This window comes from Myxocyprinus asiaticus, chromosome 33 (genome assembly GCF_019703515.2).
Source record: "Myxocyprinus asiaticus isolate MX2 ecotype Aquarium Trade chromosome 33, UBuf_Myxa_2, whole genome shotgun sequence".
Classification (NCBI taxonomy): domain Eukaryota; kingdom Metazoa; phylum Chordata; class Actinopteri; order Cypriniformes; family Catostomidae; genus Myxocyprinus; species Myxocyprinus asiaticus.
In genome coordinates, this window is record NC_059376.1 from 38582042 (window position 1) to 38605379 (window position 23338).

The following is a 23338-nucleotide window of genomic DNA, read 5'->3' on the forward strand; positions in this document are numbered from 1 at the left end:
AATATTAATATTATAAAATATTACGCACACTCAATTCAAATAATATTTTATTTTATCACTTATTTACAGTGTTTAATGTCTATACGTAAAGTGTCCCCACACTGCAAAATCGTAAATATAAAATTTGACTCCTGGTGGGATATACTATGGCAGTGAAATGGGCTTTAAAATATTGCTTCAAAAACTTGTTTATCATTGACACAATTTTGTGATAAAGCAGAATTAATTGCTGTGATATTTGGAATTGATCATATACAGCTAACCATCACCTGATGACATTTATTGGAAAATTAAGCCATTGGAGGTTACATTCAATTTGATTATGTACATTTCACATAGTAGCTCTAAGACATATTTTAATTTTATATTTTAAAACGCTCTGCATAGGCATTTATTTGCTGTAAAACTGAAACTCTCTCTATAAAAGTATTTAATAACCGTGGATTGAAACATACCGTAAGCCTTGTACAAATGGAAGACTATAGATGTGAAATGAATCTGCTGTTCATTGTAAGGTTTCATCTGAGGAACTATTTTATAAAAATAAATAAACTGTCTCTTTGTACAGTGTAAAGCGTTTCACACTAAGTCTTTATCACAAATGTGTGAGTGAATCTCACAAAACCTGTCAAAAAACACGTACGGGTCATATTTCACCCCAAATTCAAAAGAAAGAAAGAAATTATATTTTGCATTAAATGGACCGTTTTTTTTCATTGCTGTATTAATTTTCATAAAAATGTGACACCTAAACCCCAAACCTTATCATTACTGTAAAATTGCATTTAATCCTTACAGTATAGTAATTTTCCACTGTATTACAGTAAAATTACAGCAATATTTTACTTAAATCGTTGTAATTTAATTAAAACCATTAAATACATTTTTTATTAATGATTTTTAATTGGTCAGCATACATTAATGTATGCTGATTAATAAAAATCAGCCTACATTAAATGGCAGTACAACAAACAAAAAAGGAGATTTTTTCGCATTAGTTGTCATAAAATTAATTAAAATATGCACAATATAATTTCCTTTTTGCTCTTTGTCTTCCTCTCTCCTCTTACATAATGTGATGCTATTTGTATTTATGTAAAAACTCTTATTCTAATATGAAAACAGTAACATTAGTTTAAAATGTACACCATATAATCTGAGGAATGCAAAAAAGCACCTCCAGTATGCGACAGCATCTGAAAAGCACTGCCTAAAATATATATATATATATATTTTTAATACTGGGTAGGCCAAATTAATTACAATACTACGAACAGCCAAGAAACATTAATATGCAACCAGTACAAACCAAACAAATGCATTTGCAACTGCCCCTACACGTCCCTTTATTCAGAGGTAAAACAATGTAATGGAAGCCAAATGTGTCCAAAGTGTAAAATCCTTAACTTTATAGTCATAATTTATTCATATCAAAAGATGTGTATACAATTATATATTCATTTTATAATTATTAACAAAATAAAATGAAAGCTCTCCCATCCCCAGCATCTGATCCAGATGATCAAAGATAATACATCATTTATTACAATACAAAAATACTGTACAGAGGCGCCTTAAAAATCAACACAATAAAGAGCTCTATCCAGAAAGCACTTTGCTGAAATATTCTCATTGCTCCAAAGAGTTCATTATAAATTGCACACAATTAGTCCAACTTAATGTGATATTTAAATCCTGCTGTGTATTTTCCTTTTGTTTACAATAAAAATGCAATTCTCTCTGGAAAGCATGCCTCCGTTTGTGTTCTGCAACAGGGGGCCATTACGACAGCAGAATAAAAACGATCACAATAATGAAAAATAAAAATGAAAGATCTTTAGAAGCCTTTTGACATCGCTCTTGAGAATCAGAATTACAGCTCTCTCACTCCATATTAGCATCTGGCATTATGAAAATAAATAATTCACGAGTGAGTGGATACAAAGCTTTTTTTTTTTTTTACCTCCATCTTATTTCCCACTTTTTACAAGAAGATTGCAAAAATCATATTGCATTAGTTGGATTTCTGACAATGATGTCAGAGATTCCTGACAGAGATCCTCCATCCCTGCTACAAACTACCACAATGAACGTTGCTGCTCGGAACAACTCGAAGTTCTGATGGGCCACCCAAAATTTCTGATGGAAAAAAATAAAAGTTCTGATCAAACAACCAGAGGTTCTAATGGAACAACCAAAAGTTTTGATTGAACAACCAAAAGTTCTAATGGAACAACCAAAGTTTCTCATGGAAAAAACGAAGGTTCTCATGGAACAACCAATAGTTGTGATGGAATAACCAAAGGTCTCGACAGAACAACCAAAGTTTCTGATGGAAAAACTACATTTCTGATGAAACAACCAAAAGTTCTGAGGAAAAAACAAAGATTATGATGGAAAACAAACAGAATTTCTAATGAAACAACCAAAGTTTCTGATAGAACAACAAAATGTTCTGAGCAAAAAGAAGTTCTGATGGAACAACCAAAGGTTATGATGGAAAAACAAACAGAATTTCTAATGGAACAACCATAGTTTCTGATGGAACAACCAAAAGTTCTGATGAAACAACCAAAGTTTCTGATGGAACAACCAAAGATTATGATGGAAAAACAAACAGAATTTCTAATGAAACAACCAAAGTTTCTGATGGATCAACAAAAAGTTCTGAGCAAAAAGAAGTTCTGATGAAACAACCAAAGGATCTGAAGGGAATACCAGAAGTTCTGATGGATGAACCAAAGGTTCTGATGGAAAAAAACAGAACTTCTTACGGAAAACCAACATTTCTAATGGAACAACCAGAAGTGATTGAAAAACCCCAGAAGTTCTGATGGTTCCTGATGCTAGCTTCAACATAAAAGCAGTCGAGCAGTGGAACTTGGCCCAGTGTTGTGCATGTAGATCAAACATCACTGTGGATAGCAGCTTAGCTAGCTCAGAAAAGCAAACTTAAGAAAGAAAAAAAATGCATTGATGTTAGCATGTGATGATGAACTGCAGTGCAAACGACCATATGGCTGACCACAAACTCTGCTGCAGCGCAACTTCATTCACCAGATTCTCATCATTGTTGGAGCAATGCAGACAAATCAGCACGCAATCTCTACACTGGCCACCAGCCTAACCACTTTCCTTGAGTATGTCGTTAAGAAAAACAAAAAAATCTGCATTCCCACCCCATGATGCTCTTGCACCAGCCTGAGTGAGTAGCCTCTGCCACCCACTTCCTGTAGGAGTCAGAGCAGAGGCAGAGGTTCAAGTTTCTGTTGAGTAAGACTAAACAAATCAAAAAATCCCTCATGAATCTGAGAGAGGAAAAGGATGATCAATAGAATGTGAAGGAGGAAATAATAAGAGATGGAAAGACGGAAGTGTAGCGAGAAATAGAAAAAGCAGATGGAAGGACAGACGAAAATCAGTCAGTCTCCATGCTGACACAGGAAATGGCTCCATCCACTCCATCGTGGGTCTGGGATGTGATGTGGTTTTCTGGCTGGGTGGATGAGGGTACGGGTGGAGGGACGGTGGGCTGGCGGATCTTGTCTTGGCGCTGGTAGAACAGGAGGTAAGCGGCATTCGTCTAAAACAAAATGGGAAGATTGAACTTTATGGTCTTATATCAGTTTCAATGACCTGCACTATGTACAAGAGTCAAGTCAAATCAAATACAGGAAATTATGCTATAACAGAAAATAAAGCCTTTAATGTCTTAGTCATCATTGTGCTACATGATAAAAATGTGATTGTAGATTGTGCTTTAATAAGTAAATAATATTTGTTTTTAGACCTCCAAGTGAACAAGCCGAAGGTTGTAAACTAGTTTAAAAAATAAACTTTTTTTTATTTTTTTTTTAATATTTGCCTCCTGGGTTTGGTTTTAAGGGGCTTTTTTTTTTTTTTTTTTTTTTTTTTACCTTTATGAGGGGATCTAAACAAATAAAATAAAATAAAAACAAAGTGTCATCCTTGTATGCCATAAAGCTTAGCATTTAGAATACCACTCAGGCTGTAATTGGTGTCTGTGACACTGCTTATATTAGGTTCTTACACTTTAATGAAAGACTGAAAAACTTCTGTTTTTATTTTGAATAACATGCACTGCTGAATTTTGATTTCATGTAGACTTTAAAGCTGAAGTGTGAAATTTTCAAACAGCTTTCCTGAATACTCCCTCCACTGCCATTAAACAGAAAACTGATAGTGCTGCCCATTTACATGCATTGTATGGACAAAAAGAGCTGAAATGTGCTTATAAAAAATCTTCACTTCAGTTCTGCTGAAGAAGGAAAGTCATACACATCTGGGATGGCTTAAAGGTAAGTAAATCATGAGAGGATTTTAATTTTTGGGTGAACTAACCCTTTAACAAATCAAACCACATAAATACGCATTAATCTTACCACAATTTGTTCCTCCCTTGCAAAGGTCACCTTGCTGTCATCAAAGTAATACCACTGGCTATTGTCCTTGTTCCGGGCATAACTAGTATCTATTTTGTTTAAGGAGAAAAAGGCAGAAATGAAAACAGTGTATTTTGCTTAATCATAAAACAGTAATTTATATAGTAGACTGATTCATACAATGTCCGTCTCGGAGTCCACCGTAGTGGTTGGACACAGAGATTAGGTCGTATCTGCAGGGAGGTTCAGCACTGTTCACCATCTTCTTTAGGAGAAAACCTGAGAAGTCCAAATTCCTGAAAACATACAATGAGAGCTACTTTTTACAAATTCTGTGACCACATTGCAGCAACAAATGGAATCGTTTAAGAATTAGCCATTGACATTAAAAAATTAATCTGAGTATTGTGGGGGGGAACAATAGTTCTTACCGCAGAGGAAAATCCACAATTGTCTCCAGTTTCTCTCGAGAGTACTTGGTGTAGGAGAAACGCTTTAAATGAATGATAAGAACCTCCGGCAAAGACCACAGATCCAATTTCTTAGTGGCAAGCTGATGCTTTTTACACGTCGGACAATACCTACAGACAGCATTAACAAAAACTTGCTTAAATTGCATTAGCAAAATGGTTTATTGAATGCTTTACTAGAAATTATACAACAGATTACGGCTATAAAATGTGACGAGCACTGTAAAATAGCCAGGGTCAACATCTGTGACCACATTTCAGTTTTTTTTCTACATTGACGCTGCGTTCATGTTGTGTCGGAATTACTGTAATAACGAGATGGCAGTTCAGAGTTTCTACTTGGAGCCGTTTACATCCTGGAACCTCGGAAGTTCTACATTTCTATGACAACACTCATAACACCAAAACGGCTTTGTTGTTGGGAACAATCCCTACATTAATTTATCTTTATGCTCTTGCAAAATGCTCAAGGACAAAGAAAACTTCCAGGAAACAATGGCATAATAAAATGGCATATCAAACAGAAACATGTTCTTACTCTCTTTAAATGTTGAGGACATTGCCATATTTACATGACGCCACAACTGTCAAGTCGGAGTTTACAACTTGAAGTTCTTTCAAGACAGGAACACTTTTTACAAGTCGGAACTTCATAATTATGTTAATTCCGACATGATGTGAACACACCATAATGCAGTAAGTTGCTTGGCAACCATGAACAGCCTTTAATTTGGCCACAAATTAATTAACAAATGCATTAATTTCGCTACGTTGGATTGATGTGTTGATGTCGCCTTTGGCTAATAAAATATTTACTTGGAGGAAGAACTGTTTATTGTGATTATACAGTAATTAAAATAAATGTATTTATTAAAGATTAGTGTCTTTCATGATATTGCTGTTGCTTCTGTGCCTCACGTTACCTCTTGACCGTGGTACATCACAGTAAAGCACATCCTCTCATTGTTTAGCTTTTAAAAAGCACCATAAGATGTTTACCATCATCAAATTCAAGTAGGAAATGAAAGACATGAATCCGTGAAAGTTACCAGGGGTTTTCTTCTTCCAGTGTCTCTACTGTGGTAAAGAGTGCTATACATTCCTGCAGCTGTACTGTCATCTGCTGGTGAGGGACGTCCATGCTTTGATGCTTTATATATTTCTGCATAAACAAATATATAATATTGCAACAGGGACACTCAGATATCAAGTGAATACTTCAATACTATAATAAAATTTTGCTGTGGCCGATAACCGATATGATGACCCAAATAATAATCTATAATGTTTTGCCTTGCCTATCACTTGAAAAAGCATTCACACAAAAGCTTTAATCTACAAGGTGGTACATGCTTCAAATGAAACCAGGCATCAAACCGTTATAATGTACAACCCCAATTCCAAAAAAGTTAGGACAGTGTGAAAAACAAAAAGGAGGGATTTGTAAATTCTACTCAGTTGGGACAGTTGAGTGTAAACCACTGTGTAACATCACCATTTCTTTTAATAACATTTAAGAATATGGGCACTGAAAACACAAGTTTGCCAAGTTTAGCAAGCAGAATTTTCTCCCATTCATCCATTATGCAGGTGTTCAGCTGCGCAATTGTACTGGGCCTTCATTGCCGTATTTCGCGCTTCATAATTCACCACACATTCTCAATTGAAGACAGGTCAGAAATGCAGGCAGGCCAATCTAGTACCCACACTCTCTGTAATCCGGGCAGTATGTGGTTTGGCGTTGTCCTGCTGGTAAACCACTTCTGAGTGCGCTTGTTCTCCGATCTCTCAGTCGTCACGGTCTTGAAAACGGGAGTGAGTCTATAATGGATATCATGACATGGGCTAAGGAGTACTTCAGTAAATCTTTGTCAGTCAACACCATTCGCAGCTGCATCCACAGATGCAAGTTAAGGCTTTACTATGCAAAGGAGAAGCCATACATCATCACTGTCCAGAAGCGCCACCAACTTCTCTGAGCTCGGCCTCATCTAAGATGGAAAGTAGTACAATGAAACTAAGAGTCCACATTTAAATAGTTTTTGGATAAAACAACTCATGTTCTCTGGGCCAAAGAGGAAAAGCACCATCCAATCTGTTTTCAGCGCAAAAGCCAGTGTTTGTCATGGTATGGAGGTGTGACAGTGCCCACGGCATGGGTAACTTGCATATCTGTGAGGGCACCATTAATGCAGAAAGATATGTATAAACTTTGGAGCAAAATATACTGCCGTCCAGACGCAGTCTTTTCCAGGGTTGTCCCTGGATTTTCCAGAAGGACAACGCCAAACCACATACAACCTTTAACTTGCTTGCGGTCCTCACATTGAGAATGTGTGCCGCATTTTGAAGAGAAAAATACGGCAACGAAGGCCACGTACAATTGCGCAGCTGAACACCTGCATAATGGATGAATGGTTTGTTAACTTATTTGGTAGACAGTGCCAGTACCATTAAATGTAAGGAGGGAAATCTAAAATTAAGAAATAATATTAAAAGGTTAAATTAAAAAAGCTTTAAATACAAATGAATTTTAATACAAATTGTTGTTGGGGGGGGGATATATAACGCATCTAAATCAGATCAAAGAATTCCATTCACTACACTGATGCAGTCTAGACAAGTCACAGCATTAGAGCTATACTTCAGTTGAACACACAATAAACCTCTTATGGAACAAGAGCCTTATTTGAAAGAATACACTTTTTCTTAGCTGAACAACAGACACAAAGTGTTTCTTAAGGATCAAAGATCTTATTAATGATCTTACCTCAGCCTCGTTCTCATTGTAGTATTTCTTCTTCATGTCAGGGTCCCAGTCAATGGCAATGTATGGCTGAGCTGAACACAAACAGTGAGTCACACCATTAAGAGCTGGAACATTTACGCTCAAATACACTCTGAGTTAAAAGACAACATAACAGCCATTGCTCAGATCTGAATAGATGTGGATTGAGCTGCAAGAGAAGGTAAAGGAGACCCAGACGTTCTTTATTATGACCCTCACTTGTGCATACACACGACCTGGAGTACAAAAGCATCTCCTAATAAGAAAGTTTAGAGAGGTCTGTCATAAGTTGTATTTCTCATTAGCATGAACAGCATCAGGGGCAATGCTTTTTTTACCAGACAGAAGTGCATATTTTTCTCCTTAATGGTCGATTGATTTGGGTTTTTCAATAGCCAATGCGGATACTGATAAAAAGAGAGCAGGGTGGCCGATGAATATGTGATTTATGTAAATACAATATCATTAAAGCAAATGAGATGTAGACATATACAATAAAATGAAACGTTTGAAAACGTATACTTATTATTGCTTAAAATATCTGTAAAAAAAAAAAAAATCACTATGAAACAGAAAACAAAAATCACTATTGGGACATTGATTTTTTTTTTTTTGCCACAACATTCTTTTTTTAATTTTTTTGTCACTTTCTGCAGGATTTTTACTCTGAGCCCTGGTTCATTTCTGACCCTGGTGTGTACTCACAGCTGAAAGAAAAGCTGCTGCCCGCCTCGCCCATCCCTCGCTCTGTGGTGCCATTAGAATTCACCGCCTGAATTGTAAACAGGGCTTTTTTACGCCTCAGTCCGAAGTGCCGTCTTCCGGGAAGCCTTTTATTTGCCTGCGCACAAGTTGCAGCCTCTTCTCCATCTTCCTCCTCGTCTTCATCCTCTTCCTCTTTTCCTGAGGGCTCTGCGGCAGCACTTTGATCCCCATCATTGGCATCTTGGAAGTTGATGTCGGTGCTGCCGCATGCTGATTGGCTCTCATCTGTACTGCTGCCCCGGTCTGGTTCACTTTTTAACGACGACTCCTCAGCTCTCTCCTCTCCCTTGCTGCCCGGGCTGGCTTCTGGCAGGCCATTGTTCTGTCCATCAGCTTGACTGCTCTCCCTTGACTGCTCTTCCTCTTTCTTGGATGGGCCCGCCTCCTCAGAGTCTTCCTCACCCTCATCTGTATGAAAATGAAACATTATGATTGTACTGAAAGGTGTTTGCATTATTTTGACTGTGATAAAGGAAATAAGGACATACCATCACTAACTCCATTGGTCTGAGCTTTGCACAACTCTTCCTCTTCTTCTTCCTCTCCTCCATCCTCACCCTCCTCTTCTTCCTCTACTTCTTCTGAGGGGTCTGGGGGACGGACATATCGCCTGTGCAGTGAAAATAACCCCACATAAGTAAGCTAGTGGTCATTTGGCAGATGGTTTCATCCAAAGCAACACTACTGGTTCGATACTAACTAAGCTCTATGGACATTAAAGGAATATTCCGGGTTCAGTATAAGTTAAGCTCAATTGACAACATTTGTGGCATAATGTTGATTACCACAAAAAATGATTTTGACTCGTCCCTCCTTACCTTTAAAAAAAGCAAATATCAGGTTACAGTCAGGCACTTACAATTGAAGTCAATGGTGCCCATATTCAGAAATCTGAATGCTTAATTTTTTTAAAGAACTTACATTAATCCTTCTGTTAAAATGTGTATTATTTGAGCTGTCAAGTTGTTTAAATCATTGTTTTTACGGCTGTTTTAGGGTTTTAGTGTTTACAGCTTTACAGTACATTGTCACGTTGTAAAATTGGATATAACTTTACACATAAAAGTATAGTATGCAATTTTATCACACTAAAATCATGTTAACATACATACTGTTTATGTCTTGTGGTTATACTTTTGAAACAGTAAGTATTTTAACATTTATGAATTGGCCCCATTCACTTCCATTGTAAGTGTCTCGCTGTAACCACAATTTTTACATAAAAAAAAAAAAAAAAAAAAAAGAAGGGACAAGTCGAAATTCATTTTTGTGAATTTCTTGCCCCTCCTTTTCTTTCAAAAAAGCAAAAATCGCTTTTAAAGTGAGGCACTTACAATGGAAGTGAATGGGAGCCAATTTTTAAATGTTAAAATACTCACCGTTTCAAAAGTATAGCCACAAGACATAAACAATCTGCATGTAAACATGATTTTAGTGTGATAAAAACACTTACCTTTTCTGTGTAAAGTTATAGACAATTTTACAACTTCGTAGCAATGATGATCTAATGTCAACAAACCCTAAAACCACTGTGAAAATGACAATTTAAACAACTTTACAGCTCAAATAATACATGAGTTTTAACAGAAGAATTCATGCAAGTGCTTTTATAAAATTATAAGCTTCACATTTCTACCTTTAAACCCTCCAAAAATTGTCCCCATTCACTCCTATTGTAAGTGCCTCACCGTAACCTCGATTTTTTTATTATTTTTTAAAAGAAAAGGAGGAACGAGTTGAACTTCATTTTTGTTGTAATCAACATTATGCCACAAAAAATAAATAAATAAATACATTTGTGCATTGTCTGTGATTGCGTTTTGTGTCCTAATTTTAATTATTACGTTATTTGTTTATACTCTGTACAGCATTTTGGCCAACAGCTGATGTTTTTAAATGTGCTTTATAAATAAATATGACTTACTGGCAAATGCTGTCAATTGAGGTAAACTAGTATTGAACCCACAATATTCCTTTAATTAATTTGATGATATTATTAAGCGACTCAAGAGCAAGCATAGAGTTATTTCCTTATTTTCTCCCTGCAGTGGAGGCAACATAAATAACATAATGTGCCTAAGTTTCAACATGTTCATATACTTTAAACTCATTATTAATGCTACGATAATTCCATAAATACTTTTAAATCCACGAATTACACTGCGTACACTCCTTTTGTATGCTGTATGTATTTAGCACTTTTTAGGCTGTGTACTCGCTGAACGACGCAGACACATCAACGCAGAACTATACTGTAAATGCAAACCAACGCATTAGCCACAACACGGAGCCTACGTCGTAGATTCAATGCAGAAGTACAAATCAGCCTCAAGTGTATTAATGTAAAAGTTATTTCGTTTTTTTTTTTTTTTTTTAAACTAATGCTGTCATGGAGGTTAACCTGTATTGAACCCAGTACATTCCATTATGTATCTTTCTCAAGGGCTCAGTATTGATTGGATGGATCAACCCTTACTGGCTTTGTACCCACAACCTTTTGGTTACTAGCCCAAATCTTTAAAACACTGGAACACACTGTCATGTAGACTGGCCAATAACCCATTGTAAACTAAACTGATCCTTAAATTTGGTCAAAATCAGTCTGTAGCATGTCACATAACAGATCAGTTAGACTTACGACAGCCTTCTCAGTAGGAGCTGGTAAAGCTCTTCTTGTGTGCATTGAGCGCGTGGTACAGACATCAGCAGCGGGTGACCGAACAGAGAGGTGCCATAACTGTTACTGCCCGAGCCGTAATCTCTGTAGTGAGAGCGCTCACGCAAGTAGATTGCCAGAACCACCTCCTCACCATCCTGGTCCACAGAGCCGTTGCTCAGCTGATACCTGCATCAACACACCAAAAAACTCACAGTAAGAAACCAATATACAAGATTAATTAAATGTCTAGTGCCGTTAAATGTATTTAACATATTTACCTAATTTGACATCTGTGTCCATGTTCAGTGTACACACGACAACTTTGCCGACTCTCATAGATCAGCAGAAGACAACAAAAGACTTTCTTATTGGCTAAGTTATTTATAACTAAAGTGCCTTTTAACAAAGGTCTTTACATGGTGGAATTTAATGATTATCAAAACTCAATAGGTCTAAATCATATCTATAAGCAAAGCGCACTGTTGTACTTTAATCCAAATGTATGGATTTAAACTGAATGGAACAAAGAAATAAATGTAGAGGCATTTTTAAGATTAATCGCATTAACAACGGAAATATGCCCATGAGATTAAAGGAATATCATACAAGCAATACAAGTTAAGTTCAATCGACAGCATTTGTGGCATAATATTGATTACCACCAAAATTAATTTCGACTTGTCCCTTTTCTTTAAAAAAAAAAAAAAAAAAAAAAGAAAACAAATTGAGGTTACAGTGATACACTTATAATGGAAGTGAATGGGGCCAATCCATAAACGTTAAAATACTCACCGTTTCAAAAGTATAGCCAGAAGATGTTAACATTATATGGGTGTTTATATGATTTGTGTGATAAAATCACTTACTAGCCTTTTCTGTGTAAGGTTATAGCCAATTTTACAACTTCATTGCCATGACAATGTAATTTAAAAAAAAAACCTAAAATGACTGTAAAAATGACCATTTAAGTTTAACTTTACAGCTCAAATAATACATGAGTTTTGATAGAATTAAAGTGATTTATAAAGTTGTAAGCTTCATATTTCTGCTTTTAAACCCTCATAAATTGGCCCCATTCACTTCCATTGTACAGTAAGTATCTTAATGTAACACAGATATTTGCTTTTTTAAAGAAAATTAATTTTTGTGGTAATCAACATCATGCCACAAATGCTGTCGATTGAGCTAAAAGGTGCTTCAAGTGATTTTTTCATGGAAAAAAAATGTACTCTACTCCCTTAAAGATATGAATGAAATAAGTGTCCTGAGATATCTCACCGGTCTCTGTGACAGCTGTAGACTTTGTAAACAGCAAACAAAAATGTGTCGGACTGTGTACATTGACACTTTTCACCTGTCAATCACTTTGCTCGTTCTCATAGTGTTGTATTTGAACCGGATCATTGAGGCTATGATTCATACTGTTGGTCAGTTGAGGGCGCTATTGTGCCTCTGCTGAATTTGACAGCCACAGGAACAAACAATGCTGCTCTTTTGCTCGGTTTTGGTCTCAAAATTATATTTGGAGTGTGGGGTTTCTGAATGAGGCGGTGTGGCTAGTTCAACAGCTCAGTCACATGAAAGCTTCAGAATGCTAAACTTGCTTACAGCACCTTTAACCTGTATTGAACCTGGAATATTCCTTTAATAGTGATTCATTTTACAGTTTAAGTTATAACACATAAGATCGGAGCACAAATAACTTGAAATGGCCCATCATCTAAATCATTTTTGATATGTCCCAGTCATAGTTATGTTTATTGACTACTGTCATACTTTAGAGTTCTCAGGAATTAGAACAATACTGTTATAAGCTAATTTACAGGAAAAGTTAGAAGAGCCAACATTGCAATTTTTATGTACAATATGAGTGTGCATGTGCTTGTTTTGGTGTGTCTTTACAATTAAGACTCAGATTAGTTCCGTTTACTCAGATTAGTTCTCTCTTACACAAATATGTCGTCCTGGTCCAGTATAGAGCTTAAGAACTCATCAGCTTGATAAATCTTATAAAATCGGTGATTGAACACATCAGCCACAACCATCTGTACAGAGAAAATCAATTATTAGCTCAATGACTAAATCAAAGCATCACAAACAAAACCAAAGTTTATATTGTGAATTGTCAAAGTGTTTTTATAGTTGAAGAAAGCCTATTTCAACCTGGCTGGGTGGGACGTCTGTTGCCTGAGAGAGTGCAGTGCACAAGTCAAACACTCGGCCAGCTTTAGGGACAATCAACCGATACTGCAGGGGAGGCGAGACAAACACATTAAATCAGTTAACAAGAAAAACAAAAATTACAGTAAGACTGTGTCTTAAAGAAGAGAGAGGATTTATCCCTTGTCGCTTTACCGCCTTACATTCAAATATCTGCATCGTGTTATTATTCAAGTAACTAGCTTTAAACATGTTAACAGGTTTAAGTTTGGGGTTTAGGTTGGGGGGTACAGTTTATAAACTATGCATTCCTCTTCACTGTATTACAACCTATATAGCTGAAAACAACTCGCTTCACAACTCGCTTTTGAAGCCCCTCTGTGGACATTTCACCCAAAAAATGGAGCTTATGCATGCCCATATGCCCTACAGTGTTTTTGCATATCGGTGAGCACAGACTGATTTCAGCTAAAGAAAAGTCAACCTGCTGCTTCCGATTTCACTGTGAGATCAGTGTGGTCAGTTTACACTAATGCCTGCTTTAGTGCCCCTTGTGGCACCCTTTTTCTGCATAATGAATTGTGTTTGGACACACTGAAATCGAGCTTGTGTAGTTAGAAGCGTTGGCTTTCATTTCTTTGCGTAGAGTATCTTTTGGGCCTAAAGCTTGAGAATTTCTGCTTGTGATTTTCACAAATGTCAGATTACTTGGCCCTTAGCAAAACCGGTTCTGATGACATCACTACACACCACAAGCTGTCTTCCTGTTTACAGTCATGAAGCACATAATTCACATCTGCTAAACTCTTTGGCATAGGCTTACTCTCTAATTAGTATTTCTGTTGAAATCTGCTTTTATCTAGCATTTTCTGCCAGAAATAACTGTGCATTATGGTATTTTTGCAGTTATTTTGTGTATATGGCATAACACACACCTGGGCTGGTTTGGCCGTGGGGTCGAGGGAGACGTAGAAAACCTCCATGACTCTCTCTTTACTGACAGGTAAGGGCACGCTCAAGTAGCAGAAGGGGTCAAAGGTCACAGAGACCTTGTAACATTCTGGGCACACCAGCGTTGACTTAAACAACCCATGGAATGTGTCAACGATGACCGAATCATTCCGCCGTAGATGGTTGTGCCACGCTTCCTCAGCCACATCCTATAAAAAAATATATATAAAATGCTTTGGAATTACTATAGTGACACTTTTAGCAGGTTGACAAATTAAAACCATTATTAACATCTGTTTCAGGTGATTTGATCACAAGTGGACAGCGCTAAATACAGTTTTAAATTGGGTTCAAAATGTTTTGTGATCCATTCACTCAAACCACATTCAGAGGTAGTTAGAAACGCATGTGACCACACTGCACTTGTAGTGAACATTTGAGAATGTTCAGAAAGTACTACAGTATGTATTTTTGAAAATGTATCTGCAGTGGTGTGATCACCTGGTCAGGCCTGCCGTCTGCATCCCCGAGTTCAATATACTCCTTCTTCTTGACTCGGTTGAGGTCTTCATGAAGACCATCCAGCAAGAAGGACAGCAGCTCCTGAGAGTCATGTTGTTGGTAGCCCAGAAACTGTGACGCAAAGTGTCCGACCTTAGTCTACATACAGACAGACACAAGAAACGTTGGTCATTGTTAAGAAGGAACAAGTAAAAATATTAACAAAACAAAACAAAAATGTCACATAAGCACTACAGATGCGTGAGCTAACCGCCATGGTGCCAGCATCAACAAGAATCTTCATATCTTTCATTATGTTAAATTAAAGGGAGAGTTCACACAAAAATTAAAGTTGTCATTATTTACTCACCCTCCAATCCCATATGACTTTCTTTCTTCCGTGGAACACAAAAGGATATGTGAGGCAGAATGTTGACATCAGCCACCATTCACTGTCATGGCATCTTTGTTACACACAATGAAATGGACTGGTGACTGAGGCTGACTGTTATTCTGCCTAACATCTCCTTTTGTGTTTCATGGAAGAAAGGAAGTCATATGGGTTTGTAACACATGACACTAAATTATGACAATGTTTATTTTTGGGTGAACTACCCCTTTAAGATTTGTGATAAATGTAAACTTAAACAATTTCAAAAACTTAAACCAAACAGCTCTACTGGCATCAACGTGTATTTCCACAAAAATAAAAATGGATCACCACAATTTACATTACCTTAAAGACCCGGGGAACCACAGAATAGTGCCTCCCTGACCACATCTGTTTGATGACATCAGCATAGGCTTCTGCAATTTCACCCTTCATGCCTAGAGGGTTGGAGAAGTTCAGCTCCTCCAGATACAAGTTCTTTAGGAAGTACTCAGTCAGTGGTGGTATGTTACTCAGACACTGCAATGTAAAGAATGATAAGGGTTATGGATCCAAAAAAAATAAAGAATAAGTTAAAGGGATAGTTCACCCAAAAATGAAAATTCTCTTATCATTTAGTCACCTGATGCCATCCCAGATGTGTATGACTTTCTTCTGCTGAACACAAACGAAGACCTTTAGAAGAATATCTCCGCTCTGTTGGTCCATACAATGCAAATGAATGGTGGCCAGAACTTTGAAGCTCCAAAAAGCATATAAAGGCAGCATAAAAGTAATCCATACGACTCCAGTTGTTAAATCCATGTCTTCAGAAGTGATATGACAGGTGTGGGTGAGAAACAGGTCCATTTTTATTTATTTATTTATTTTTTTTTTTTAAAGTATAAATCTCCACTTGCGCATTCTTCTTCTTTTGTTTTTTGGCGATTCGCATTATTTGCGCATATCGCCACCTATTGGTCGGGGCTGGTCAAAGTTGGAGGTTTATAGTAAAAAAGGACTTAAATATTGATTAGTTTCTCATCCACATTTATAAAATCATTTCAGAAGACATGGATTTAACCACTTGAGTGGTACGGATTACTTTTATGCTGCTTTTATGTGCTTTTAGGAGCATCAACATTCTGGCCACCATTCATTTTTTTGTGTTCTGCAGAAGAAACAACTAAATATCTTTGCTTGTGACCTCTGACCTGTAAGGCTGAATTCATGAAGCAGGTGTTGCCAAGGTTTGTAAGCCCACACACTCCTGGAGGACCACGATATGAGTCCTGATCGTCAGCAGAGTTCCGCCTGGAGACACAGAAGCCCACATTAATTCCCACGTGTCCAGATATTTAATAAAACCATAACATATAAATCTGCATTTAAATGTTTGTTAATCATGTTAAACAGATCTGCTTTTGGATTACTGTGTGAACAGCAAATATCCAACTGAATCTGACAATCTCAGTTTCGATCAGGGCTATTTTCATACAATCAGATAAGTAAACGTGACTTCAGTGTGAACACTCGGATCAGAATTCATGCAATTTTTATGTAACAAACAATGCACTTCATTTACCCATCAATCACAAAATAATTAATAAATTACACTATATGATGTATTACACAGCAAGTTGCCAAAATATAAAGACAGGGCTGGAACTGACGATACATACATTATATGGACATTTCTGAGTGTTTTGTGCTTAAGACACGTGACTTTCCATTTGCCTAAACAAAAACAGAAAAGGAAACTTGCGCTAGCGCATGAGAGAGGGAAGCAGTTGTCTCCACACTCACATGATCTGAGGCCTGGATGTGGGCCACGTCCCATCTACATTCCTGATCTCCATGATCACTGTCTGCAGAGTGAGCAGAGCGTGTTAGAACACAGTCAATCCAACACACACACACACACACAAAACGGCTTTTGGGTCCATGAGAAACACATCAAGTGTTAAGTGGGTGTGCACATGTCAAAAAGGTAGTGTATGTGTTTTTACGTTTTATTGTAAGTTGTAGTAGTAACAAAATTTGTCCATGTTACTAACCCGATGGGTGAGTTTCTGGCAGTGCCTACTACTGTAAACGTCACTAAATGATTATATAACATGCAAAATTACCAGATTTGACTCATGAATATGAATGAGAGGTGTGTGGCAATGTTTGCTGCAACTATGCTGAATCTACACTGCATGGCAAAATAAATCACATTTTACCAGTGCAGTGAGTTTGCAGTCTAAACGAAATGAGTAAAAACCACAAACCATGTACAGCAAAATAAAACCAAGACAACAGATCTTTCTATTGCTTTATTGGCTGTATGCAAAAAACAAGTTAACAAACAGGGAGACCAATGTAGTCCAAGAGTGTGTCTCAATCACCTCTCTTGTTCAGTAGTCAGGGCACAGTTGGCCATTTCTAGGGCTGTCTCAATCGCAAAATCATTCCAGTGCGCTGACACATTTGCTCTCTAACAAATCCCAGAATACACTGTAAAAAAAACAGGGAGCTTCGTTGCTCACTATGTTCCCTTACTGGAAGCACCGTCAGGTCTTCTGAAGTCTCTCAAGTCGTTAAAAGACAAGCACAAGCCAAAGTTCTATTTTCTCTTTAAAAGAGATGTTGTTTGTAATGTCTTTAATTCATAATGACAATGAAAGGGAAACAATCTTTTAAATATTAGAATTGTTCGAAGAAGTTTAAAAATACACTCCTTTATATTTATATTTCTTTATGTCATTGATCTTTCATAATAACACTGTACGTTTGAATACCTACAATGAAGATGCATGACAGTGTCATTTATACAGCAATATTGTTGATTAATGCCAGCTGTGTTTTAATGCGTGAGCTTGTAATCATGTGGCAGGTGATTAAGTTATAAGTGCCCCAATGTTCAGTGGATGAACACCTTTGCCAGTGCCGAGTTTGTGTTCACAATATACTGATTCACAACACAAAGAGCTAGGGAGCTGATTGCGACGCATCTCAAGTCATGAACAAATGACTCTTATGCCAAACAGACTCTCAAACTCCTGAATAATTGGTTTGACTCATTCTAACATATGATGTGCCTAATACATCGGAGCGCAAGCTTTCATTCATGGCTGACTCAAAATGAATTAGTATTGTTTTGTATAGTATGTAGTTAAGACCTATTAGTTGGGGGGGGGAGAGACTCTCCTCACTGCATTGTGTGGTATGTTTTTACCATGCCAGAGCTGAGGCAGGCATCCAGTACAGACATGTTAAGGTTGCGTAGCCTCTCCGAGCTTGTATCTGTACTCCTCATCCACATTCGGCTTTCAGCAGTATCTGACACTTCAAACTGCTGCCGTACCATCTGATGTATGGCATCTGTCAAACACAGACTCACACATTAGTTATTTACACACAGCTACTGTACCAAACAGACATCTGCTGCTCAGATATGCCAGTCTTTCTTCCTGAAGGGCCAACGCTCTTGTTTTACAAACCATAATTACAATACGTGGCAAACACAAAAGAGATGCTTTAAAATAACATTCTATTTATCAAACCGTAATACATGGTTGGAGCTTGTAGAAAACATTTAGAAGCTGCTTAATAGGCATAAATCATTGTTTATCGTTTTCAGTGGCTATGGGCAGAAATTATAAGTTCTGAAAGCTACTGTCAACTGGTTTAAAAGATAATTTTCAATAATATATTAATAATATTTGGACACTTAATGCATTAACACTGACCCCGTTGACACCTGGTATTAAAATGCGTCTACGGTGATCTGATCACATGTGGCCAGGTGAGACATCACTGCTTCACATAATGTGGTCACATAAATGTGTCTCCTGTGACCACTTGTGTTTGGATTTGGAGGGGAGGGACTCTGTTTCAGGATGACATACATTAATCACTATGTCAGTGTGTTACTGCATGATAATAAACCGCAACAAAGTCTGAAAAGACAAAGAAAGAGCAAAAAAAAAATGGTGCGCTATTTCTCCAAGATGCAGCTGAAATTTAATCTAAGCACAAATGCAACATTTCGAGCAGAACTGTCTGTTATTTTAGTGGATTAGTTGTATTAACCAGAGCTGCAGACGTTCATGCTACTCATAAGTCCCTGCATGTTGATATCAGACACAAAGAAGAAGATCGTGAAGTTCTCATCCTTGTGTAAGTTTCTGCTTTTTAAAATTTTCAGATCGACGGTTATTTCCTTTAAACCGCTCGCAACCAACAAAGTTTAAACTCTTGTGTTAGCGCAGTAGTTAATTGACAGGTGAGGGGTGGTGCTTCACTTCTGCAAGGACGCATACAGGATGGATTAGCGTTTACAAATCAAATGCGATCACATGTATTTTTGACCACATTCAGATGTGGTTTTTGTGATCTGATCACGAAACGTTTTAGACTCCATTTAGACCTGTACTTAGCACTGACCACATGTGATCGAATCACCAAAAACTCATCTTAATACCAGGTGGAAACAGGGACTGCAGTTTAAAAAGACATTTAAAAGCCTGGCTTAAGTGTCCAACAGCTTTGGGCCACTAAATACAAGCCAACACTCACGTATCTTGTCTGCCCGACTGAATCGTGCCGGTACAGTATTCTCCAGGTTGCTAGAGAGACAGAGGTAAACCTCCACAGGGTAGACCTCGACTTTAACAGTGCTGGGAAGGTCAACGACCTGGAAAAGAGAAAAAATAAATCACTCAATTATCTAAACTCTTATAACACATAACTTAGCAGTCTTATGGAGACTTTTCTGACTATTTAATATTTATTATATCTTACTGTTTTACGGTGTTATGGCTGCCAAATTGAAAATTTACAGGGAGTATTCTGGAAATTCACATTGCTTATTAAATAAATTGTATTAATACCCCAGACATATATCATCATGCTTTCTATTAGCTTTCATAAAAATGTAAAGTTAAAACACTGGATTTTGGAATATTATTCAATACGAGTACTGTGGGCTCTATTTTCGTGACTGCGCTAGGCGTGTTTATGGCCTTGAGCAACACCTTATCTAATATTTCTGAAAGCGCTAATTCTAAGCACAATTTTCATGCCAGCGCAAGTGTTGGTGGGAGTGTATGCCCCATCTGTGGGTGTATTGTATGTTAATGAAGTGGTGCAAAGCGCAATTTGCTATTTTCCTGAGAAATAGGTCATTGCGCTAAGACGTTTTAGAAGCTAAGTTTGCAGTTTGGACATTCTACCAGCAGGTGGCAATACAGTTCATGTCCAAACTCTGAAAATATTGTGGAACATTAAATTATGTCCCTGACAATCACTTTTGCAGTTTCATGAAAAAAATGTATGAGATTTGTGTTAAACTTTCTAACTTAAATTATTATTGTATTTATACTGTATTTACAATTGTAATTATGATATGATTTATATTGGTATTTTTCCACCTGTTTTCGTAGAGTGATTTTTATGTCACTGCTAAAGGGGCCAGTGGAAGAAGCTGGAGAGGGTAAAATGTTTGGATTTGGGAAGGTGGTTATGCAGGTTTTGTTTTTTTTCCTACTTCATTTTATTATATTTTTGTTTAGTTTGAAATGTACTTTGAATTTAGAAATCGAAATCAACTGGTAGAAGTGAAGTGCACTGCATTGCACGTCACTGTTAATTCTAGCCATGATTTATATTAGATCAATTGGATTAATAATAATTACATTCTCTATAATTACAAACCACATTTTCCATGTGTATAAAAGGAGTGTGTCACTGTCATAGAGATATGCCTGACATTCAACAAGGACACAGTTAATGCACAAAAGAACACAAGTCCATATTTCTATTATTTTAATTCACTGCAAACAGTCCATTTACACAAGCAAATTCTTATGAATGTGCTGTCTTTGTTTATATTGCTGGGAATGGACTATATAATAGGACACAGGCGGTGGAGTAACCAGAAAAGTCCCAGCCCAGTAGAACTTTGCATGCACAATTTCGCCCGAACCCACTTGCACGAAAATACCTACACTTACTACACTGCTCTTTGGAATACTCTATTCTGATTGGTCAATGGCACCATCCAGTGGTCAGAAATAGCTCTGAAACAACCGCACATCCGGGGATTAAGCCGTATCACACCGCTTATCCGGGTTTTGCGAGCCATCTCTCCTTCTTCTCAGCTCAATGTGCGATCTCTACAAGTAAGCTAATAAAATAATTTCAACTCAAATCAATGTTTCATGTTGATTTATGTATTTATTTGGCAAGCAGTCTTGTAATAGGCTGAATATTGGGGAGTCAGATGGTCATTTTCACAAAATAAACACCAACAGAACTCCGATGCAAACTGGAGGTTGATTCCAGCTGTTCAGCGATTTCTTCTCAAATTACATAATTTCAACGTAAATCAATATTTTATGTCCATGTATTTATTTATTTATTTGGTTAGTAGTCGTATAATAAGCGGGATAATGTACAGTCACCCGGTTGTTATCACACAATAAACCACTTCTGGGTGATACAAGACCCCTCCACTTCATGTCGGGGTCCTGATCCCCCTGTCGAGGTTTATTGTGCGATAACAACCGGTTGACTGTATATTATCCCTTATTTAATGGACATGCCCTCTTATGTATCGCATAGCACTGCGCTTAGCACTCTTAAATAGGGCCCAAAATGTACAAAACTGTCAACCGTCTGGTTATCGATACCTTTCTCTCCAATGGAGGCTGATCGTCCATCATGTCATACCATGACAAGAGTTTGTGCCAGGCTTCTGCTGGGACCAGGACAAAGTCCTCATTTTCCACCAACCTCTCTTTCAGATGGTAGGAATCCAGATCTGCAGAATACACATAAAATCCTTCAAAAAAGCTTCTGCAGCCACAGAGTTTAAAATTATTAGGATTCACTAAGTACATCACACGCTCAGCGAAAAGTCTCGTTATACAGACATTCAAGTTTTTATGGGGCAACTTGAAACAATCTTGTGCACTGAATGACATTATTACTAGACTTACCTTGAAAGAGCTCTGTGTTGTCAATCTTCCCAGGATAAGAGGAGGAATTTTGGTCCCCGGTGTCCACATACTCTTTCCATTGATCGAACCATCTTTTGTCCAACAAATACCTGCAATAAAGGCAATCAACCTGTCACTAGTGGTCAATGTAACATAATGTAGATACATACAACCTGTCATACCAAGACCAATAAAATTCCGATACATAACATGACAGCAAATGAGATTGCGAAACTACTGACAAGGCAGACAGTATATTTTTTGGAAATGACTGCTTCTGTTTGTCAGACAGAGTTACAAATTAAAAATGGTCAAATATCAGTTGATAAATCGATATTGGTCTATCATTACTTGTCATCAGCCATGCATAGTTTTATCAACCATCTTGACAGATATCAAAGTTTATTGGTTAGTCAATCTTTGTTTTTTTTTTAAAGATAATGAGCTTTAGCACAAATCTGTTTCATGTAAACTGTGCAGGATGTCAGGGATAGACATGCATTAAGACACCAGATGCCTGTCACCTGCCTTCAGAGATGGTAAGGAATTTGAACCAGCTCTGCCTTTCCTGTCCAGAGACAGAGCACAAACCTAAAGTAACTTGTCCATCACAGAATGACACCTTTCAATGGTGAAAGCGAAACTTCTGAGAGATGTATGCAATCTTAAAACACCATAAAAGCACGTCATGTGAACAACATCTGTTCAATGAAAATAGACTTAATAGACGTAATGAGAGCAGGTATATTGGAATGTGACTGGACAAACAACCGGTCAAAACTTAATGCTGCTTAAACTGACTTAAAGAGCATTAATTAAGCAGGCAAACACATCTATTAGGCCTGAGGCATATTACGCCCCACCTGTGCGTCTCTTTATTTTATCTCTAAATCATTTTTGCTCAATTTCACATTAGCCTGGCTGCTAATAAACCTCAAAACCACAAACACAAACCAATTTATCAGCTTTATAGTGTTTTATCAGGAACGTCACTCATGAGAGCGCGAGTCTTTGTTATTGTTTACTCTTGTTTGGTTGTTTGTTTATTATTTTGGTCTGAAGTTTCTCTCACCAGCTGTCCCCGGCGCGGAGTTGCTGGTTCTGGTTGAGGCTGTCGATCTCCCGCCGCTGGGTCTCCAGTCCTGGAGGCTCGGTGGCCGAACCGGTGCTGCTGTTAGCAGCCATAATACCTTACACAGCTCGGGAAAGCTCCGTTAAAGCCCACCGCCGCATACAAACACCGGAATGTTTTGATGCAGGAAGTAGGAAGCGGTTGGGATGACAA

At 37.5% G+C, this 23338-nt stretch overlaps 1 protein-coding gene across 2 annotated transcripts; it reads right to left on the reverse strand.

Moving 5' to 3' along the window:
• Positions 1–1329: 1329 nt before the first annotated feature.
• LOC127424609 (ubiquitin carboxyl-terminal hydrolase 11-like) lies at positions 1330–23338 on the reverse strand. 2 transcript variants are annotated; one of them, XM_051669951.1, is made up of 21 exons: positions 23126–23338; positions 22054–22163; positions 21745–21875; positions 19631–19748; positions 18288–18433; positions 16874–16935; positions 16282–16381; positions 15434–15607; positions 14698–14856; positions 14181–14405; positions 13249–13332; positions 13036–13130; positions 11065–11271; positions 8915–9036; positions 8367–8834; positions 7644–7714; positions 5923–6035; positions 4835–4984; positions 4584–4699; positions 4404–4492; positions 1330–3583 (listed from the first exon to the last, which is right to left on the reverse strand). In XM_051669951.1, exons 1-21 carry the CDS (start codon positions 23236–23238, stop codon positions 3419–3421), a joined length of 3018 nt encoding a protein of 1005 aa, XP_051525911.1. In that variant the 5' UTR covers positions 23239–23338; the 3' UTR covers positions 1330–3418. The 2 variants fall into 2 exon arrangements, with proteins under 2 accessions (XP_051525911.1, XP_051525913.1); XM_051669953.1 differs by lacking the exons at positions 21745–21875; positions 22054–22163; positions 23126–23338 and having other exon boundaries at positions 18288–18419.

Excerpts from the sequence above, each read along its gene's own strand:
- LOC127424609 (XM_051669951.1), bottom strand. The coding sequence starts at position 23,238 with ATGGCTGCTAACAGCAGCACCGGTTCGGCCACCGAGCCTCCAGGACTG. Across the intron at positions 4,985-5,922 it reads CTGGAAGAAGAAAACCCCTG|GTATTGTCCGACGTGTAAAA; the intron begins GTAACTTTCACG and ends TGCTGTCTGTAG. Across the intron at positions 4,700-4,834 it reads ATTGTGGATTTTCCTCTGCG|GAATTTGGACTTCTCAGGTT; the intron begins GTAAGAACTATT and ends GTATGTTTTCAG.